Source organism: Bubalus kerabau, chromosome 1 (assembly GCF_029407905.1).
Source record: "Bubalus kerabau isolate K-KA32 ecotype Philippines breed swamp buffalo chromosome 1, PCC_UOA_SB_1v2, whole genome shotgun sequence".
In the NCBI taxonomy this organism is placed as follows: Eukaryota; Metazoa; Chordata; class Mammalia; order Artiodactyla; family Bovidae; genus Bubalus; species Bubalus kerabau.
The window spans coordinates 223,157,161-223,179,196 of NC_073624.1; the positions used below are offsets into that span (position 1 = coordinate 223,157,161).

The window sequence follows — 22,036 nt, forward strand, 5'->3', positions numbered from 1 at the left end:
GGACGACAGAGGATGAGATGGCTGGATGGCATCACTGACTCGACGGACGTGAGTCTGAGTGAACTCCGGGAGTTGGTGATGGACAGGGAGGCCTGGCATGCTGCGATTCATGGGGTCGCAAAGAGTCGGACACGACTGAGTGACTGATCTGATCTGATCTGAGTGTATTATTTTTCTCTGTTTGTTCTTTAGTTCTTCTAGGTCTTTGGTAAACATTTCTTGCCTCTTTTTAATCTTTGCCTCCATTCTTTTTTCAGGATCCTGAATCATCTTCATTATTATTATTCTGAATTCTTTTTTTTTGAAGACTGCCTGTCTCCACTTCATTTAGTTGTTTTTCTGGGGTTTTATCTTGTCCCTTCATCTGGGGTACAACTTTGTGCTTTTTCATGCTGGTTAACTTTCTGTAATGCGGTTTTTGTTTTAGTCGCTGTGGAACTGTGGTTCTTCTTGCTTCTTCTGTCTGCCCTCTGATGGAGGAGGCAGAAAGGCTTGTGTAAGGTTCCTGATGGGAGAGACTGGTAGTGGGAAAAACTAGGTCTTGCTCTAGTGGGCAGGGTCTTGCTCAGGAAAGCTTTAATCCAATTTTCTGCTGATGGGCTTCACTCTTCTTTATATTATGGGCTTCCCTGATGCTGCAATGCAGGAGATCCTGGTTCAATTCCTGGGTTGGGAAGATCCACTGGAGAAGGGATAGACTACCCACTCCAGTATTCTTGGACTTCTCTTGTAGTTCAGCTGGTAAAGAATCCACCTGTAGTGTGGGAGACCTGTGTTTGATCCCTGGGTTGGGAAGATCCCCTGGAGAAGAGAAAGGCTACCCACTTCAGTATTCTGGCCTAGAGAATTCCATGGATTGTATAGTCCATGGGGTCGCAAAGAGTCGGACATGACTGAGCAACTTTCACTTCACTTTAGTTCTGCTGATGGGTGGAGTCAGGCTCCATCTTTGATAGTGTTTTGGCCTGAGGCAATCCTCCAAGAGGGTTTACTGCAAGGGGGACCTTCCCAGGCTGCTGCAACCAGTGCCTCTGTCCCTGTGGCGAGCCCCTGCCAACCCACACCTCCACAGGAGACCTTCCAGCACTAGCAGGTAGATTTGCTTCAGTCTCCTGTGGGGTCACTGCTTTCCTCTGAGTCTTGGTGTGTGCAAGGTTTTGTTTGTGCCCTCCAGGACTGGAGTCTGTTTCCCCCAGGCCTGTGGAAGTCTTGTAATCAAATCCCACTCGCCTTCAAGGTCAGATTCCCCAGGGATTCCCAGTCCCTTTGTCATATCCCCAAGCTGGGAATCCTGACATGGGCTTCGCAACTTCACAACAGTGGGAGAACTTCTTTGGTATTATTGTTCTCCAGTTTGTGGGTCACTCACCTGTGATTTTATCATGATTGTGCCCCCCCCTGTTGTCTTTCTGTGGCTTCTTCTTTGACTTTGGATGTGGGCTATCTTGTTTTAGTAGGTTCCAGCACCCTCCTGTCGATTGTCGTTCAACAGCTAGTTGTGATTTCAGTACTCTCACAGGAGCAGATGTGCACATGTCCTTCACTCTGCCATCTTGACCCAGAAGCCCACTTCAGTATTCTTGTGTGGAGAATCTCAAGGCCAGAGGAGCCTGGAGGGCTACAGTCCATAAGGTTGTAAACAGTCAGACCCAACTGAGGTGACTTAGTACACATGCAGCACCCAGTAAGCGGTCACTTTTCAATATCCCCTCGTCCTCCCTCAGCCCCTGGACATCTCCAGTCTACTTTTTGTCTCTATAAATTTGTTTATTCTGGACATTTAATGTAAGTGGATTTATAAAATGTGATCTTTTGTGGCTAACTTCTTTTACTTAGCATAGTATTTGTAAAGTTCATCCAAAAGACATATGTGTTGGTATTTCACTTCTTTTCATTGCCAAAATAATATTTCATTGTACAAATATACTGCATGTTATTTATTCATTCATCAGTTGATGGAAATTTAGATTGTTTCCACTTTTGGGGGCATTATGAACAATAGTCCTGTGAATATTTGTGTATAAATTTTTGTGTGGACATGTTTTCATCTCTGTTGACTATATAAAAGTTTACAATTTTGATTTTTAGCTCAAATTGTCCTCCTGCTCATTAACGTCATTTAATGAAATTTAATTCACATTTATATTCATCATTACAGTGATAGCCCTGGGAAATTGTACAGGTGAGGTAAACAGTCTGGTCCTATTTTTCAAACTTCTTATTGACCAGAAAAAAATCTGCACAGAAAAGTTAGATAAGACCTATAACTTCCCACTTCTCTTTTGATCTTACTGCTTTGGCACTGTTCTTCTCATGCTTTGAGATACTGATTGGAAATTGAAGGCTCTTTCTGTATGAATGTTGAGTGCCTCTGAGTGACCCTTGCCGAGGTCTGAGAGTTGGGAATATACAGGAAAATGAAAATGCAAGCCAGTGATAGAACAGCTTGACTTTCGTTAATTAGAATATGTGAGGTTGGAAATTTACATGCAGTTCTTATGTTTATCACATCACTCTTCATTTGGTTCACCTTGACTTTTTCTGTATGTTTTTGGGGGATAGCATTAAAAATAAAATTCCCCTTTTATCTTGGATTTTCTTAGATTTTTCTCTTAGATTTCCTTTGTATCTAACACTTCTTGAGTACTTGGTGTATGGTTGGAACTGAGTTAAAGCAGGTTAAATATGTTGTATCCCTTAAGATGCTGGTGTTCTTTCCATTTTTCAGATATAGAAACAGGTTTAAAGTGGCTATAGAACTTTTCCCAAGACTTCACAAAGTTAGTGAAGGACAAAAGTAAGACTTAAACCCAGATTTGCCTCATTATGAAATTGTAACTACTAAGATCTCAACAGTTATGAACACTTCAGTATTTGTGCCACTCATTCTTTTATATATATATTTAAAATGAGCACCTTTTTCCCACCTGTCATGTTGGTAGTCAGTTTGTGCATGGTTGCTGCCTCAGGGTGAGTCCCACATGGAGCTAATTAAATATTGGGGGAGAAATCGATTAATATTAAATGAGTCAACCCATGTCTGTGCTGAACTTCAGCTCTTGCTTTAGCACCCAACACAAGGAAAAACTCCTTTTTGAAAAAATTTTCTTTCTTTTTAATTGAAGGATAATTGCTTTACAGTATTGTGTTGGTTTCTGCCAAACATCAACATGAATCAGCCACAGGTATACATATGTCCCCTCCCTCTTGAACCTCCCTCCCCATTCCATCCCTCTAGGTTTTTACAGAACCCTGGTTTGAGTTCCCTGAGTCATACAGCAAATTCCTATTGGCTATCTTTGTTTTGTTTTTTAAATTAATTTACTTGGAGGATAATTACTTTACAGTGTTGTGATGGTTTTGCCATACATCAGCATGAATTGGCCACAGGTATAAATGTGTTTCCCCACAACACCCCTGACCCCCACCATCCTGAGCCCCCACTCCCACCTCCTGACCCACTCTATCCCTCTAGGTTTTCCCAGAGCACCACCTGTGGGTGCCCTGCTTCATGCCTCAAACTCACACTGATCATCTGTTTTACATACAGTAATGTACATGTTGGTCTTCATAGAACCGTTCAACTTCAGCTTCTTCAGCATTACTGGTTGGGGCATAGACTTGGATTACTGTGATATTGAATGGTTTGCCTTGGAAATGAACAGAGATCATTCTGTTGTTTTTGAGATTACATCCAAGTACTGCATTATGGACTCTTTTGTTGACCATGATGGCTACTCCATTTCTTCTGAGGGATTCCTGTCCGCAGTAGTAGATATAATGGTCATCTGAGTTAAATTCACCTATTACAGTTCATTTGAGTTCACTGGTTCCTAGAAAGTCGACATTCACTCTTGCCATCTCTTGTTTGACCACTTCCAATTTGTCTTGATTCATGGACCTGACATTCCAGGTTCCTATGCAATATTGCTGTTTACAGCATTGGACCTTGCTTCTATCACCAGTCACATCCATAGCTGGGTATTGTTTTTGCTTTGGCTCCATCCCTTCATTCTTTCTGGAGTTATTTCTCCAGTGATCTCCAGTAGCATATTGGGCACCTACTGACCTGGGGAGTTCCTCTTTCAGTATCCTATCATTTTGCCTTTTCATACTGTTCATGGGGTTCTCAAGGCAAGAATACTGAAGTGGTTTGCCATTCCCTTCTCCAGTGGACCACATTCTGTCAGATGTGGACCCAAAACAGATGTCCTTTTCATTATAGGGGACTGGAATGCAAAAGTAGGAAGTCAAGAAACACCTGGACTAACAGGCAAATTTGGCCTTGGAATATGGAATGAAGCAGGGCAAAGACTAATAGAGTTTTGCCAAGAAAATGCACTGGTCATAGCAAACATCCTCTTCCAACAACACAAGAGAAGACTCTACACATGGACATCACCAGATGGTCAACACCAAAATCAGATTGAATATGTTCTTTGCAGCCAGAGATGGAGAAGCTCTATACAGTCAACAAAAACAAGACTGGGAGCTGACTGTGGCTCAGATCAGGAGCTCCTTATTACCAAATTCAGACTGAAATTGAAGAAAGTAGGGAAAACCACTAGACCATTCAGGTATGACCTAAACCAAATCCCTTATGATTATACAGTGGAGGTGAGAAATAGATTTAAGGGCCTAGATCTGATAGATAGAGTGCCTGATGAACTATGAAATGAGGTTCGTGACATTGTACAGGAGACAGGGATCAAGACCATCCCCATGGAAAAGAAATGCAAAAAAGCAAAATGGCTGTCTGGGGAGGCCTTACAAGTAGCTGTGAAAAGAAGAGAAGCGAAAAGCAAAGGAGAAAAGGAAAGATATAAGCATCTGAATGCAGAGTTCCAAACAATAGCAAGAAGAGATAAGAAAGCCTTCCTCAGTGATCAATGCAAAGAAATAGAGGAAAACAACAGAATGGGAAAGACTAGAGATCTCTTCAAGAAAATTAGAGATACCAAGGGAACATTTCATGCAAAGATGGGCTCGATAAAGGACAGAAATGGTATGGACCTAACAGAAGCAGAAGATATTAAGAAGAGGTGGCAAGAATACAGAGAAGAACTGTGCAAAAAAGATCTTCACAACCCAGATAATCACAATGATGTGATCACTGACCTAGAGCCAGACATCCTAGAATGTGAAGTCAAGTGGGCCTTAGAAAGCACCACTACGAACAAAGCTAGTGGAGGTGATGGAATTCCAGTTGAGCTATTCCAAATCCTGAAAGATGATGCGAAAGTGCTGCACTCAATATGCCAGCAAATTTGGAAAACTCAGCAGTGGCCACAGGACTGGAAAAGGTCAGTTTTCATTCCAATGCCAAAGAAAGGCAATGCCAAAGAATGTTCAATATTGCACAATTGCACTCATCTCACATGCTAGTAAAGTAATGCTCAAAATTCTCCAAGCCAGGCTTTAGCAATACGTGAACCGTGAACTTCCTGATGTTCAAGCTGGTTTTAGAAAAGGCAGAGGAACCAGAGATCAAGTTGCCAACATCCACTGGATCATGGAAAAAGCAAGAGAGTTCCAGAAAAACATCTATTTCTGCTTTATTGACTATGCCAAAGCCTTTGACTGTGTGGACCACAATAAACTGTGGAAAATTCTTCGAGATGGGAATACCAGACCACCTGACCTTCCTCTTGAGAAATCTGTATGCAGGTCAGGAAGCAACAGTTAGAACTGGACATGGAACAACAGACTGGTTCCAAATAGGAAAAGGAATACATCAAGGCTGTATATTGTCACCCTGCTTATTTAACTTATATGCAGAGTACATCATGAGAAACGCTGGACTGGAAGAAACACAAGCTGGAATCAAGATTGCCGGGAGAAATATCAATAACCTCAGATATGCAGATGACACCACCCTTATGGCAGAAAGTGAAGAGGAACTCAAAAGCCTCTTGATGAAAGTGAAAGTGGAGAGTGAAAAAGTTGGCTTAAAGCTCAACATTCAGAAAACAAAGATCATGGCATCCGGTCCCATCCCTTCATGGGAAATAGATGGGGAAAGAGTGGAAACAGTGTCAGACTTTATTTTTCTGGGCTCCAAAATCACTACAGATAATGACTGCAGCCATGAAATTAAAAGATGCTTACTCTTTGGAAGGAAAGTTATGACCAACCTAGATAGCATATTCAAAAGCAGAGACATTACTTTGCCAACAAAGGTTCGTCTAGTCAAGGCTATGGTTTTTCCTGTGGTCATGTATGGATGTGAGAGTTGGACTGTGAAGAAGGCTGAGCGCCAAAGAATTGATGCTTTTGAACTGTGGTGTTGGAGAAGACTCTTGAGAGTCCCTTGGACTGCAAGGAGATCCAACCAGTCCGTTCTGAAGGAGATCAGCCCTGGGATTTCTTTGGAAGGAACAATGCTAAAGCTGAAACTCTAGTACTTTGGCCACCTCCTGGGAAGAGTTGACTCATTGGAAAAGACTCTGATGCTGGGAGGGATTGGGGGCAGCAGAAGTGGACGACAGAGGATGAGATGGCTGGATGGCATCCCTGACTCGGTGGACATGAGTCTGAGTGAACTCCGGGAGTTGGTGATAGACAGGGAGGCCTGGCGTGCTGCGATTCATGGGGTCGCAAAGAGTTGGACATGACTGAGTGACTGAACCGAACTGAACTGAATGTACATGTTTCAGTGCTATTCTCTCAAATCCCTCACCTTCTCCCACGGAGTCCAAAAGTCTGTTATTTACATATGTATCTCCTTTGCTGCCCTGCATGTAGGATCATCAATACCATCTTTCTAAATTCCATATATATGCATTAATATACAATATTTGTCTTTCTCTTTCTGACTTACTTCACTCTGTATGTTGGGCTCCAGTTTTATCTACCTCATTAGAACTGAGTCAGATGTGTTCCTTTCTATAGCTGAGTTAATATTCCGTTGTGTATATGTACCACATCTTCCTTTTCCCTTCATCTGCTGATGGACATCTAGGTTGCTTCCATGTCCTGGCTATTGTAAATGGTGCTGCAGTGAACATAGTGGTACATGTGTCTCTTCCAGTTCTGTTTTCCTCAGGGTATTTACCCAGCAGTGAGATTGCTGGCTCATATTGTAGTTCTATTCCCAGTTTTTTAAGGAATCTCCACACTGTTCTCCATAGCAGCTGTACCAGTTTGCATTTTCACCAACAGTGTAAAAGGACTCCTATTTCTCCACATCCTCTCCAGAATTTATTGTTTCTAGATTTTTTTATGATGGCCATTCTTACCAGTGTGAGATGGTACCTCATTGTGGTTTTTATTTGCATTTCTCTAATAATGAGTGACATTGAGCATCTTTTTATGTGTTTATTAGCCATCTGTATGTCTTCTTTGGAGAAACATCTGTTTAGATCTTTTTCCCATCTTTTGATTGGGTTTGTTTTTCTGGTGCATGAACTGCTTGTATATTTTGGAAATTAATTTTTTGTTAGTTGTTTGATTTGCTACTATTTTTTCCCATTCTGAGGGCTGTCTTTTCACCTTGTTTATAGTTTCCTTCATTGTTCAAAAGCCTTTATGTTTAATTAGGTCCCATTTGTTTATTTTTGTTTTTATTTCCTTTACTCTGGGAGGTGGGTCATAGAAGATCTTGCTGTGATTTATGTCAGAGAGTGTTCTGCCTATGTTTTCCTCTAAGAGTTTTATAGCTTCTGGCCTCACATTTAGGTCTTTAATCCATTTTGAGTTTATTTTTGTTTATGGTGTTAGAAAGTGTTCTAGTTTTCATTCTTTTACATGTGGTTTACAAGTTTTCCCAGCATCACTTATTGAAAAGACCGTCTTTTCTCCATTATATATTTTTGCCTCCTTTGTCAAACGTAAAGTGTCCATAGGTACATGGATTTATCTCTGGACTTGCTATTTTGTTCCATTGATCTATATTTCTGTCTTTGTGCCAGTACCATACTGTCTTGATGACTATGGCTTTGTAGTGTAGTCTGAAGTCAATAAGGCTTATTCTTCCAATTCCATTCTTCTTTCTCAAGATTTCTTTGGATTTTCAGGGTCTTTTGTGTTTCCATACAAATTGTGAAATTATTAGTTCAAGGTCTATGAAAAATACCTTTGGTAGCTTGATAGGGATTGCATTGAATCTGTCGATTGCCTTGGGTAGTATACTCATTTTCACTATTGATTCTTCCAATCCAAGAACATAGTATATTTCTCCATCTATTTGTGTCACCTTTAATTTCTTTCATCAGTGTTTTATAGTTTTCTGTATACAGATCTTTTGTTTCTTGACGTAAATTTATTCCTAAGTATTTTATTTTTTTCATTGCAGTGGTGAATGGGATTGTTTCCTTAATTTCTCTTTCTGATTTTTCATTGTTAGTGTATAGTAATGCAGTGTACATATGCGCATTAATTTTATATCCTGTGACTTTACTGATTAGCTCCAGTATTCACTGATTAGCTCTAGTAATTTTATGGTGGCATCTTTAGAGTTTTCTATATATAGAGAGGATCATGTCATCTGCAGACAGAGTTTTACTACTTCTTTTCCAATCTGTATTCCTTTTCTTTCTTTTTCTTCTCTGATTGCTGTGGCTGCTGCAGCTGCTAAGTCACTTCAGTCGTGTCCGACTCTGTGTGACCCCATAGACGGCAGCTCACCAGGCTCCCCCATCCCTGGGATTCTCCAGGCAAGAACACTGGAGTGGGTTACCATTTCCTTCTCCAATGCATGAAAGTGAAAAGTGAAAGTGAAGTTGCTCAGTCGTGACCGACTGTTAGTGACCCCATGGACTGCAGCCTACCAGGCTCCTCCATCCATGGGATTTTCCAGGCAAGACACTAGAGTGGGGTGCCATTGCCTTCTCCATTGCTGTGGCTAGGACTTCCAAAACTTTTGAATAGTAGTGTTGAGAGTGGGCACCCTTGTCTTATTCCTGATTTCACAGGAAATGCTTTCAGTTTTTTGCCACTGAGAATAATGTTTGCTCTGGGTTTGTTGTATATGGCTTTTATTATGTTGAGGTATGTTCCTTCTGTGTCTACTTTCTGGAGAGTTTTTTATCATAAATGGGTGTTGAATTTTGTTAAAGGCTTTCTCTGCATCTGTTGAAATAATCATATGGTTTTTATCTTTCATTTTGTTAATATGGTGTATCACATTGATTGATTTATGAATATTGAAGAATCCTTTCATTGCTGGAATATAGCCCACTTGATCATGATGTATGATCTTTTTAATATGTTGTTGAATTCTGTTTCCTTGAATTTTGTTGAGGATTTTTGCATCTATGTTGATCAGTAATATTGGCCTGTAATTTTCTTTTTTTGTGGTATCTTTGTCTGGTTTTGGTATCAGGGTGATAGTGGCTTTTGTAGAATGAGTTTGGGAGTTTTTGTTCCTCTGCAATTTTCTGGAGGAGTTTGAGTAGGATAGGTGTTGGCTATTGTCACATTTTTGGTAGAATTCGTCATCTGATCCTGGGCTTTTGTTTATTGTAAAATTTTTGATTATAGTTTCTGTTTCTATGTTTGTCAATTGATCTGTTCAAATTTTCTTCTTGGTTCAGTTTTGAAAAGTTAGTTTTCTAAGAATTTGTCCACTTCTTCCAAGTTTTCCATTATATTGGCATATAGTTGTTCATAGTAATCTATTATGACCATTTGAATTTCTGTGTTGCCTTTTGTAATTTCTGCATTTTCACTTCTAATTTAATTGATTTGAGTCTTCTCCCTTTTTTTCTTGATGAGTCTGGCTAACAGCTTGTGTGAGGTGATATCTCATAGTTTTGATTTGCATTTCTCTAATATGAGTGATGTTGAGCATCTTTTCATGTGTTTATCAGCCATCCATATGTCTTCTTTGGAAAAATGTCCATTTAGGTCTTTTTTCCACTTTTTTTAATATAAATTTTTAAAATTTAATTGGAGGCTAATTACTTTACAATATTGTATTGGTTTTGCCATACACCAACATGAATCCGCCACAGGTGTACATGTGTTCCCCATCCTGAGCCCCTCTCCCAACTCCTTCCCCGTACCATCTCTCTGGGTCATCCCAGTGCACCAGCCCCAAGCATCCTGTATCCTGCATTGAACCTGGACTGGCGATTCATTTCTTATATGATATTATACATGTTTCAATGCCATTCTCCCAAATCATCCCACCCTCTGCCTCTCCCACAGAGTCCAAAAGACAGTTCTATACATCTGTGTCTCTTTTGCTGTCTCACATACAGGGTTATTATTACCATCTTTCTAAATTCCATATATATGCGTTAATATAGTGTGTTGGTGTTTTTCTTTCTGGCTTACTTCACTCTGTATAATAGGCTCCAGTTTCATCCATCTCATTAGAACTGATTCAAATGTATTCTTTTTAATGGCTGAGTAATACTCCATTGTGTATATGTACCATAGCTTTCTTATCCATTCGTCTGCTGATGGACATCTAGGTTGCTTCCATGTCCTGGCTGTTATAAACAGTGCTGTGATGGTTTTCCCACTTTTTGATTGGCTTGTTTTTCTGGTATTGATTTGGATGAGTTGCTGGTAATATTTTGGAAATTAATGCTTTGTCATTGTTTCATTTGCTATAATTTTCTCCCATTCTGAGGCTTATCTTTTCACCTTGTTTATAGTTTCCTTTGCTGTGCAAAAGCTTTTAAGTTTAATTAGGTCCCACTTGTTTATTTTTATTTCCATTACTCTAAGAAGTGGATCATAGAGGATCTTGCTGTTATTTATGTCAGAGTGCGTTCTGCTTATGTTTTCCTCTAAGAATTTTATAGCTTCTGGTCTTACATTTCGGTTTTTAATCCATTTTGAGTTTTTCTTTGTGTATGGTGTTAGGAAGTGTTCTAATTCCATTCTTTTACAGATGACTGTCCAGTTTCCCCAGTACTACTTATTGAAGAGGCTATCTTTGCCCCATTGCATATTCTTGCCTCCTTTGTCAAAAATAAGGTACCATAGGTACGTGGATTTATCTCTGGGCTTTCTATCTTGTTCCATTGGTCTATATTTCTGTTTTTGATCTAGTACCATACTGTCTTGATGACTGTAGCTTTGTAGTATAGCCTGAAGTCAGGAAAGTTGATTCCGCCAGCTCCATTCTTCTTTCTCAAGATTGCTTTGAGTATTCAGGGTCTTTTGTTACTCCATGTGAATTGTGAAATTTTTTGTTCTAGTTTTGTTGAAAAATGCCATTAGTAATTTGATAGGGATCACACTGAATCTGTAGATTGCATTTGGTCATGTAGTTATTTTCATAATATTGATTCTTCCAACCAAGAACATGCAATATCTGTCCATCTGTTTGTCAACTTTGAATTCTTTTATCAGTGTCTTAGTTTTCTGTATACAGCTCTTTTGTCGTCTTAGGTAGATTTACTCTTAGATATTTTATTATTTTTTGTTGCAATGGTGACTGGGATTGATTCCTTAACTTTTGATGTTTCATTGTTAGTTTATAGGAATACAGATGATTTTTGTGTATTGGTTTTGTATTGTGCGACTTTGCTAATTATAATAATTTCACTGATTAGCTCTAGTAATTTTCTAGTAGTAGTATCTTTAGGGTTGTCTGTGTATAGTATCATGACAAGGAAGACACCTTCTTATAGGCTTTCCTGAAAATCAGCTGCACCTGCCTTTTGTATTCAAAGTACTTTGTACCAGGTGCTGATACAGTGAACGAAAGTTACACATTTGCTTACATCCACTCTTAGATGTAGTGTGTGTGTGTGTACGCGCGCTACATACCATAAAACTTACTTTAAGTGTAAATGTTAATGATTTTTATTAAAATTGCTGAGTTGTGTAGCCATCATTATAATCCAATTTTAAAACATTTCCATCTTCCCATAAAGTTCCCTCATACTATTTTCACTTGAGCCCTGATGCCGCCCCAGTCATAGGAAACCATTGACCTGCCCTTTGACTATAGCTTTGCCTTTTCTGGACATCTCATATACATGAAATCAAGTAATATGTGGTCTCTTTGTGTGAATTCTTTTGCTTGAGGTTCATCCATATTATAGCATGCACCGCTCTCTTTTATTGTTGTGTAGTATTCTACTCTGCTTTGCTTATAATTCTTTTCTCTTATATGGCTATACATAAGAACTGAAATATAGCTATGCCACATTTTGTTTATGTGTTGATTCATTTGTTAATGTTTTACTTGTTATGTATTTATGTTGTTGGACATTTGAATTCTTTTTGTTTTTTTTGTCTATTATGAAAAACGGTGCTGTGAGTATCTGCATGCAAGTCTTTGTATGCCCAGGTTTTATTCCTTTTGAATAGATTCATAGCAGTGGAATTGTTGAACCACACATCTCATCTTTGATTCCTTGAAGGCAGGAACATTACGTTGAAGTTTTTAGTATTGGCTTAGTGGTTGGTCTTTGAATTGGCTCCTCTAGCATGCCTGCCACACAGTGGGTCGGGCAACTGATCAGTAGGTATTTATGACATAATTTCATGTTCTGTGAACCCTTGTTTGGTTTTTATGCACACTATATCTCCTGTTACACCCACTTGGAAAGAATTATTTTCATCTCTATTCTTTGCAATGCTAGCAAACAATCCTAATGGTTTTGGATGATTTAGATTTTTATTTCCAGCATAACTCCATGTATACTCAAAGACAGTATGTGGTAAGACTGTCTTACCACATACTCTAAGACAATGCCACATTAATAGTAACAAAAGCTATGGCTTATTTACACTGTGTATACATATTATATTGTTGATTTATGGAGAGGGTATAAAAGATGAATAATATAAACTGTCTTTTATTCAAGTGGGTTGGATAGAGTGAGGAAAGATTTTTGGGTGTCTGATGTGTTCTGTATGAACTGTTTTGTTCTGATGTTAGCTTGTCTGTAACCAAATAAAGTTAGTATGTCTGTGACCAAATAAAGTAAAAATGTTTCCCTACCAAAGTATGGTTTCATTTTAACTGGGCAACGGAAGACTGACATAAGAAGACTGGATTCTTTGCACTAAAGCAAATGCTATAAAGTTACTAATGCTGTTAAGAGCCAGGTACTGCCAGTTAATACAAATTAGCTGAAGTTCTAAGAAAAAATACACTCAAAATTCAGGCTCTTATTTTACTTGCCAAACTAATCATAAATTTTGACTTACATCAGTTTTCATTTATAAATTACTCTCTTCCTCTGTTTGAGTGTAGCCTATATTCTCTACATAGCTTGAAGAAATGTGTTAATTTTCCTGTGGGTGTTAAGTGAGACAGGTTCCTTGTACAGTATATTTGACAAAACAAAGGGTATTGGACACATGGTAGAACACATGTTTTTGAGAAGGAATTATTATTGTTAAAGGTGTAAGTCAAAATTGATATGGTTAAATTAAAATGATTAGGTTAAATGAGATTAGGTCAAAGGCTTGACATAGAATGCTCAACATTGGCTCATTTAATCTAGTTAGGAGCTTCATATTAATAATTTCTCAGTAACGTTTAAGATCATGGACTCTGGAGCCAGATGCCCAGTATTTAAAAGCAAACAAACAAAAGACAGACCTAAAAAATCCTGCTTAACCACTTGCAAGCTTTGTAACCTAGGTAAGTTAGTTGTTTAAGCCACAGTTGTCTCATATAAATACAGTGAGCTTATATGAGGTCTACAGTAGCACTTTATAGAGTTTCTAAGTTTAAATGAGGTAATATATTGAAACATGATGCCTGGTGTAAAGTAAGTGCTCAGTTAATGTAAAACACACATTTAAAAACAGAAAAGCAACCCCAGTTCCCTTGGAATTTGTAGACTAGAGCCACATTCTCTGACGTGGTAAACAGCCTCATTACAAAGATTTTTCATTCAGATTTCAATAAAATGGGTTAGCAGCTATGAATCAGGTGTTTAAACTCTGAGCTTGTTCCCTTTTTATGAAATGGAGTTAATGTTCCTTAGCATTTGTTTTTTTGATCTCTACTTATTTTTATTTATTTTTTTTTAAATTTTATTTTTAAACTTAACATAATTGTATTAGTTTCACCAAATATCAAAATGAATCCGCCACAGGTATACATGTGTTTTTTATTTCATTTGTTTATTGGGCAGGTGAGGATTAATTGCTATATGTGAAAGTATTCTACAAATGTAAGGCTAATACTTGAAATGAATAGTAAAGCAATAATATGTATACATACTAGTAAGACACTGGGAAGGGAGGCTTCTTACATACTTTTGCAAATGACTGAAGGTAGGAATAGTAATTTTCTTGTTCATATTTGAACTTCAGTATTTATCATATAGTGGGTACACAGCAAATACTTAGTACACATATAACAGGTAAGATAGACTTGGTTTTGAAATTGTAATACCTTTTCCTTAGGGGTGGAGGTCACATGTAGAGAGAAGAGTGTTTATAGGGAAGTTTGTTAGATCATCATGATTGGACACATTATGCTTTTGGAAATACCGTAAATTGTACAGAATAACTGGTTTACCATTTTACCCCTTTTGCCTTTATTGTCTATAATATGCAGTATTGCTGTATTTACTGAATGTTTATGTCCTTTTTTGGAGAAAGAATTGATGTTAATTTAAGTAAGGTAAGAATCTTGATGAGCTAATCAGTTTGTTTACATAAAATAGCATTTTAATGGTATTTTATGTAATATATAAATACACATTTGAGGCACAGATGGGACAGTTTTTGGGTCTTTGGTGCCAGGGTTAAGCTCAATTTGGATTTATGCCGTATGAGCATGTAAACCTGCCACATTGACATTTAAATGTCCTCTTGAGCAGTGTAAGCTCCCTGAAGTGATAACTCTACCTTCGATAGAAGAGGGAAGAAAAGCAGCAGGAAAAGTGAAACTGCATGAGTTCTACAAAAGCATGTTGGAGTCATATAATGAAAAAGCAGATTTTTTTTTATTATGTTTCTCCATATTTGGCATTGCTGTAAAATGGCTAACTAACATTTACTGCCAATTCAGTACAAATGTGTGGTTTGGTAATACCAGAACAGCAAATTTAAATGAAAAATAAAAGTTAAACATTTCCACACAAGATTTTACAGTCTGACATTTCACTGCGTAGATAAAAAGACACTTTTTTTTTAAACTACATATTATTATTCAGCATGAATAAAAAACTACAACTTTTATTTTTTAAACAGGAGTCACTGGTTTTAATTTTTACACATTTTAAAATTACTGTGATAAAAAATAATGAAAAAGCTTCTTAATAATGCCATACACAGTATAATATAGATTTGTCCCCATTATATAGCATTTGTTTAATATACAAAATAGAATATTGACACACTTGAATCTATATGTAGTTAAGCAAGTTATTTGAGGAGGGTATTTTCATACAGCCTTTCGTCAGAAAATAAAATCCTTCTTTCAGGCATTTGCTAGAGAGAAGCTAATCCTTTCCCAAAAACCTGGTCACTAATCCTTGGTGGACCAGGCTGACTGACCATAGTCTGGAAAACGATAAACTTCCATTCCAAGTGGTTAACATGTCCTCCTTCCACTCTTAGTTTCTCTCCTAATTCTCAAACCAGGCACAGAAAAACACATTCATATACAGCTGCAGTCCTTTCAGTGATCTAGCAAGATCAAAATCTTTCTGAGGGCTGTCTGTCATAGTTCTTAACTTTTGACAGATCAAAGTATAATAATGATGTCCATTCCATGGTGATGTAGTTTTAGGATATTTAACAGAGAACTAAAATGATAAGACTTAATGATAACTGGTTGTATTGGTAGATATGTAAAATTGGAGTTGCTCTTTCTCCCATTCCTCCATTCTGAAGTGAGCTTGGCTTTCCTTTATATATGTATCCAGAGCTCATCCTATGCTAAATACAAAGTTCTTCATAGACACTAATCCTATGTGTTTTCCTTTTGCTGTGTTGTCCCCCCCCCCCCCAAGGAGAAGGCAGGTGCACTTTTAGGTTCCCCTCACATAGTTTTAGACAACTGGGTATAAATATATATCCCCAAAACACTTGTCTTGTATCCTGCAGCAAGACCTAAAAACACAGAGAGGGTCCCTTTTTCCACCAGTAATTAAAAATACTTTTCAGGATTTGTTGTGACTCATCTATGCATGTCACCTGTCACTAAAGTTACTATACACTTTTATAGTTTGGGATGGCAACATACCAAATATATAGAAAATGAAGCTCCTTTCAGATAGCACCATAGCTTTCTTCACTTAAGTCCATAATTACACTCACACACAATTAAGGTAAATTTCTTCTTTCCTACATTTTCTAAAAGGTCACGGCTTCTTTTTCTATTTAATGTACAGCTTCCTATAGTTTCATGAATGTCAGTCCATTTCCTTTTAACAACAAAGTGCACTTGTCTTTATTCATTGAGCTCGATTTTTTGGGAGCCAAGGTTGTTGGGGCTAAAATTAAGATTAATGTGTGGTACGCCTTCTGATTTTAACCAGATAATACTATAAATAATTTATCTTTCAGAAGCTCTTTTTGAAACTTAACTTAACACTATCACTGATAATATTCAAGCAATATTTCTTAGGCACCAAAAATTTCACATCCAGCTGGGTTACAAATCATTTTAAAATACTTTGAGATCAATTTAAAGAATTACAAAAGGAGTATTCCCTTTTTAGAGAGCATTCAAAAAGCAAATGATTACATTTTTATTAAATAACGTCTCCAAAATACTGAAAAAGACAACATTCAAAAAACATTCAAAGAAAACATAAACATGTCCTCATTTTATTAGGAAATGAACTCTTATAGGATAGAAAGGAATTAGTGTATTATTGGCAGCCTATGAGATTCTGCACTATTTACATATTGCTGGTACCTCTATGCATATTATTGCCAAACTGTTAAACTGTTGGGGAGGCTGTATGTGATGGTGCCTGTTAAGTGTGTAAGCACCACCTTTCTGTCCTGTTAACACACTTTAGCGCAAGGGGAGATTTAGTAAACTAAACCTGTGCAGACAGACGCACTGTTGGAATGAGAAGGGTGGTCATTCTGGGAGGCAGAGGATTACTTCCTCTCTTATCTGAATGGGACAGAGCCTCAATAACCTTCATGGTGCACAGGGCCAGTCTCCATTTCCCTCTTCCTCTAGGGCAAACCTGTTTGGTTTCTGAGACCATTGCTGCCTGTATGAATGCTTGCACGCGTTATAAATCATATGGGTTATCCATCAACATTTCTTTGACCCCTACAAAAAATATATAACATGTCATGATAAAACAATCTCATCTAAAAATCATTCTTATTTTACACTATACAAGCTATTTTACAATCATTTTAATAAATTGCATGTAAAGCTGCAGTAGCCCTTCCCTTCCCAGATTAGTGAATACCAATATGATATATATCTGAAACTATAACTAAATATAAAAATATATTAGAAGTTTCATATTTTTAATATTAGATTTTCCATTTTCTATTACACAAATAATTTGGCCACCTTGAATAGAAATCAGATTTCTTGTGGCTTAGTAAATGTAAGTTTTGAGTTTACAGAAAGTTGGTAAGGTGCACACAGAAAGGGCTACTACAGCTTCTATCTTGTTTAAAATGATAATTCTCAACAGTGAGAAGGAGAAATTCACATGACTTTCATTAAACTCTATGGCACACATAAGGCTGTGAGGGATGTATAGTTTTATGAACATGGAAGTCTGACATACAGTTCTAAATCAAAAAAATCAGTAGCTGAGCTTTCCTGTATCCCCAGGAAAGAAAGACCAATTGGTGACAAATGGGAATGTGAAAATGGGTGTCTAGCCACTTTTGCCATATTAGAGATTTTTGGGAGGGGGTAAAGTTTAGTGGGAGGAATTAACTTGGACTGGTTAAAAACACTCAACTGTGTTTCAGCTGGTTATTTGGAATTATAACTTTTAGGAAGTTTTACAAACTACAGCAGAAGGTCCTGAAAGACAGTTTACCACCTTTCTTCCCATCTAACCATTGCAGAGATAGGTAGGGCATTAGGTACAAACAGGGCCTCTTGGTAGTTTTGTTTTTTTTTTAATTAGTCTTTCGCAATCCACGGTTTACCCAGCAGGTTACTGGACTAGGTGCTCTACACCAGTTAGGACGGTTAATTTGCACAATCTATATAATTCTCCACTGAAGCAAATATATACAAAATATGAGCTTTTTTGACAAGAAAACTGGAGATTTGAGTCAATTTTTGTGGTCTTCTGATAGCTAACTGCCATCAGGTTAGAAGCACCGACCCATTTTCACACAGAAGATTAATGTTTAGAGTTCGATTAGGAAAGCTATGAACTAGCTGCCCATCTTAAACAGCTGTACAATAACTTGAATACAAAAATTATGTAAGAAAAAATGAGCAAGCGTAGTTCACTGAATATAAAGGAAATTGTTAAAACCAGACAGTAATAGCTATAAAAGGCACAACTTCCCTTTTCTGATATACACTTGTAAACTTTGTTTCAGGTTTCCATGCATAAATCAAAAAAATGCTATCCTAGCTATACAGGGGAAATATACCAACAAAAAGTCTAAAAAATTTTGTCCAGCCAACTGTGAAAAGTATGAGCAGAAAGTTGATCACACAGACTTCGGGCACTGGTGGTTTAGGTGCCATCCTTCTCTGAAAGTGGAGCTTATACACCCACGTTATTGGCTCTAATTTCGGGGATCCGCCAACTCTCACTTTCTACTTAGCCCATCACTGAAAAGTGACAGCTCAACTGCTTCTGTTGCCAAGTCTTGGCCCTCTTTAAACCACATGTAGTGCATATTCAAAACAAAAACAAAATCCAGACAAAAACAAAAAAGTAAAACTGCTACAGGACAGATTGATAGTTTGTACAATAAAAGCTATAAATTCAACTTTCTTTAAGGCAACCTTTCTTATTAAGGCAGTCACTTTTGATGAAACAGAAGTTTTTTGATATTTCCACTTGAATATTTTGGTATCTGATTGGTGATGATTTCGGCTAACATCTCTGGGAATTCAATACTCATAGTCTTATCCAAAAATGTTTGGAAGCAATAGTTAAGAAGATTTTCAACCACCTGCAAGAGAAGATATAGTGATGATCAGTCTTAAGAACTTAGCAGTAGAGACATCTCATGCTTGTTTTGCCCCTCCCCCCCCCCTTTTTTTTATTTCTGACCTGGAATATACCAATCTGCTAGAATTGCCCAGGTAAGAAAGAAGTTTACTTAAATAAAATGAGCACTTGGTTACCAAAGACATTTTGAATTTCTTAAATTGTATATAGAATTATATGGAATTAAGTGTTTCATGATGAATTGTGATACCACAGTATATGAAGGACACATTCAAACTTACTGGATAAATTCATACAGAAACAGGGAATTATACCTTTAAAAAAAAAAGTGCCATTACATTATGTACTAGTATCTTGATGTTAGATGCATGTGACTAGATGAAATGGTATTTCATAATTGACTTTAGGAGAATTGTGTGCCAAACTGAACTTCACAGCCTGAAATTAAACCATGACCAAAATCAATGAGTGGGGGGACCCCAAAACTACTGCTATATAATTATATACACTAACCAGGACATACTTTATGTCTCAGGAAATTCTTTTGATACTTGGATTTTTTGTTTGACACTTACATCATGCATGGAGTCCAAGAGTTTTGTCAGTTGATAAAACCGCTGCCAGTTCTGACTGGAGTTTCCTTCCCTCTTGACAATGGCTTTTCCTAGCTCTTTGATATAGGTCATTCTAATTTCATCAAATAGTTCTTGACTCTTCAAGCCTTCCTTGGGAACTAAAAGATTAATTGTAATCAATTAAAGAATTTTCTTGTGATAACTTTTCATATATACAGATAGGACATTTATCAGTAATAGATCATTTCATGTTTTACACTGTATTTAATGCACTCTTAAAATATAAGCATTTTGAAGGCTTATGAAACTATAGCCACATGAGAATATGGGATAATAGAAAATTGGAGGATGTAACTTTGGGTTTATCATGTTGTTTCTCATCTGTAAATGGATCTAGTAAACACCTTCCTCCTTAGTTCACAAAGCTAGTTTGAAGACCAAACAAATAATACACTGATTGTCATTCTGCCCTTGAGTTTAATTCTAGTAAAGACACAGATGGCTTCAACAGTAGTGTTTATTCCACCAATTACATCTTGGAATATCTGTGATATAACCAATTAGGACCTTAAAATCAGCATGCAGTACATTAATGTGTTAACATACTGAGTTGATATGATTCCAATCTAAAAACAAACAATTTTTTTATGTGGTTTATATGTATGCTTTACTGGGGAGCAAATATCTGCCTTTCCTTATGTATAGAAATACAGAAAATACCTCATGGATCATAAAATTAGTACAAAATCAATTTTTCAGAGTACTCTTCAGGAAACAATACTAGGAAGAAGGACTGTGAACAGAGGATTAAGATTAATCATAGTTTCACTGGTCTTGCAGAGATTATGACGTGTGGATACTACATTTCTTAAAGTGTGCTCCAAGGAACTCTGGTTCTGTGTTAATAATGATTAGGGGGAAAAGGATTTGATGATCAGAATTTAGCAAAACTAGATGTTTCAATACCAAGTTAGGCAGATTTTTGGATTTCAGGACTTCTTAGAGCTATAATTATGCACTCTCCAGGGATCCCATGGACTGGGGCCTGTCAGGTTCCCCTGTCTATGGAATTCTCCAGGCAAGAGTATTGGAGTGGGTTGCCATTCCCTTCTTCAGGGGATCTTTCCCACCCAGGGATTGAACCTAGGTCTCCCACATTGCAGGCAGATTCTTTACTGTGTGAGCTACCAGGGAAGCCCTCTCTCCAAGAGGGGGAACAAATCCTTTTCCAAACGTAAACTTCATTTCTACTGACATCTTAGAAAATGCTAGAACAGAGGAAAAGCAGTGTGTTTAGGATAAGTCTTTTTAATTCTTACTTGCCAGGTGGACTTCAGTATAACCTCCCTGAGCCCCTGTTTCCTACTCCTCCTTTCTTTCTCAGTGAATTAAATATATTTTTAAAAATTTATTTTTTAAAATTTAGATGTAATTAGTGTGTAACATTGTATTAGTTTCAAGTGTACACATGATGATTCAGTATTTGTATATACTGCAGAATGATCACCACAGCAAATCTAGGTAACATCCATCACTATAAATTGTTTCAAAACTTTATTTCTTGTGATGAAAGTTTTAAAATTTACTGTTAGCAGTTTTCAGATATACAATATCATATTATTAACTTGGACACCATTACATCTCCATGACTGGAAGTTTGTACTCTCTAAACCCTTCACTCATTTCTCTCATCCCCCAACACCCCCACCCTCAAACACACACACCTCTGGTATTTGTTAATTTGTACTCTGTATCCATGGGCTTTTGTTTTTAGATTACATGTACAAGTAAGATGTATGTGGTATTTGTCTTCTTTGACTGATTTCACTTAGCACTATGCCCTCAAGGTCCATCCATGTTGTTGCAAGTGGTGAAGTTTCATTTTTTTCTTATGGTTGAATAATATCTCATTGAATCATCCATCAGTGGACATTTAGGTTGTTTTCATATCTTGGCTATTATAAATTATTCTGCAGTGAATGTGAAGGTGCACGTATCTTTTCCAGTTAATTTCTTTGTTTTCTACGGTTAAATACCCCAAAGGGAAATCACTGGGTCATATAGTAATTCTATTTTTAATTTGCTAAAGAACCTCCATACTGTTTTCTGTAGTGGCTGCACCAATTTAAATCCCCTAAAGAGTGCACAAAGGTCTTCTTTTTTCTCCACACCTTTGCCAATACTTTTTGTCTTTGGATGTTTTTATAATAGTCTTCCCAATTGATGTTAAGGTGGTATTTCAGTGTACTGTTGATTTGCATGCATTTCCCAGATGACTAATAATGTAAAGCACCTTCTTATATACATATTGATTATCTGTATGTCTTTGTGACATACCTGTTCAGGTTCTAAGCCCATTCAAAAAATCCAGATATTCTTTTACTGTTGAGTTGTATGAATTCTTTTATTTGTAGATATTAACCTCTTATCAGATACATGGTTTGCAAATACTTC

At 37.2% G+C, this 22,036-nt stretch overlaps 1 protein-coding gene across 9 annotated transcripts in view; it reads right to left on the minus strand.

Annotated features, from left to right (window-relative positions):
- Positions 1-15,880: 15,880 nt before the first annotated feature.
- Positions 15,881-22,036, minus strand: part of NR3C1 (nuclear receptor subfamily 3 group C member 1) — a 487,336-nt gene continuing 481,180 nt past the window's right edge. For all 9 annotated transcript variants that reach the window (XM_055556671.1, XM_055556659.1, XM_055556681.1 and 6 more), the window contains 2 exons: positions 19,583-19,740; positions 15,881-19,008 (listed from right to left, as the gene is read on the minus strand). In XM_055556671.1, the coding sequence (XP_055412646.1) occupies positions 18,856-19,008; positions 19,583-19,740 (311 nt within the window). In that variant the 3' untranslated portion in view covers positions 15,881-18,855. The remainder of the gene's footprint in view (positions 19,009-19,582; positions 19,741-22,036) is intronic.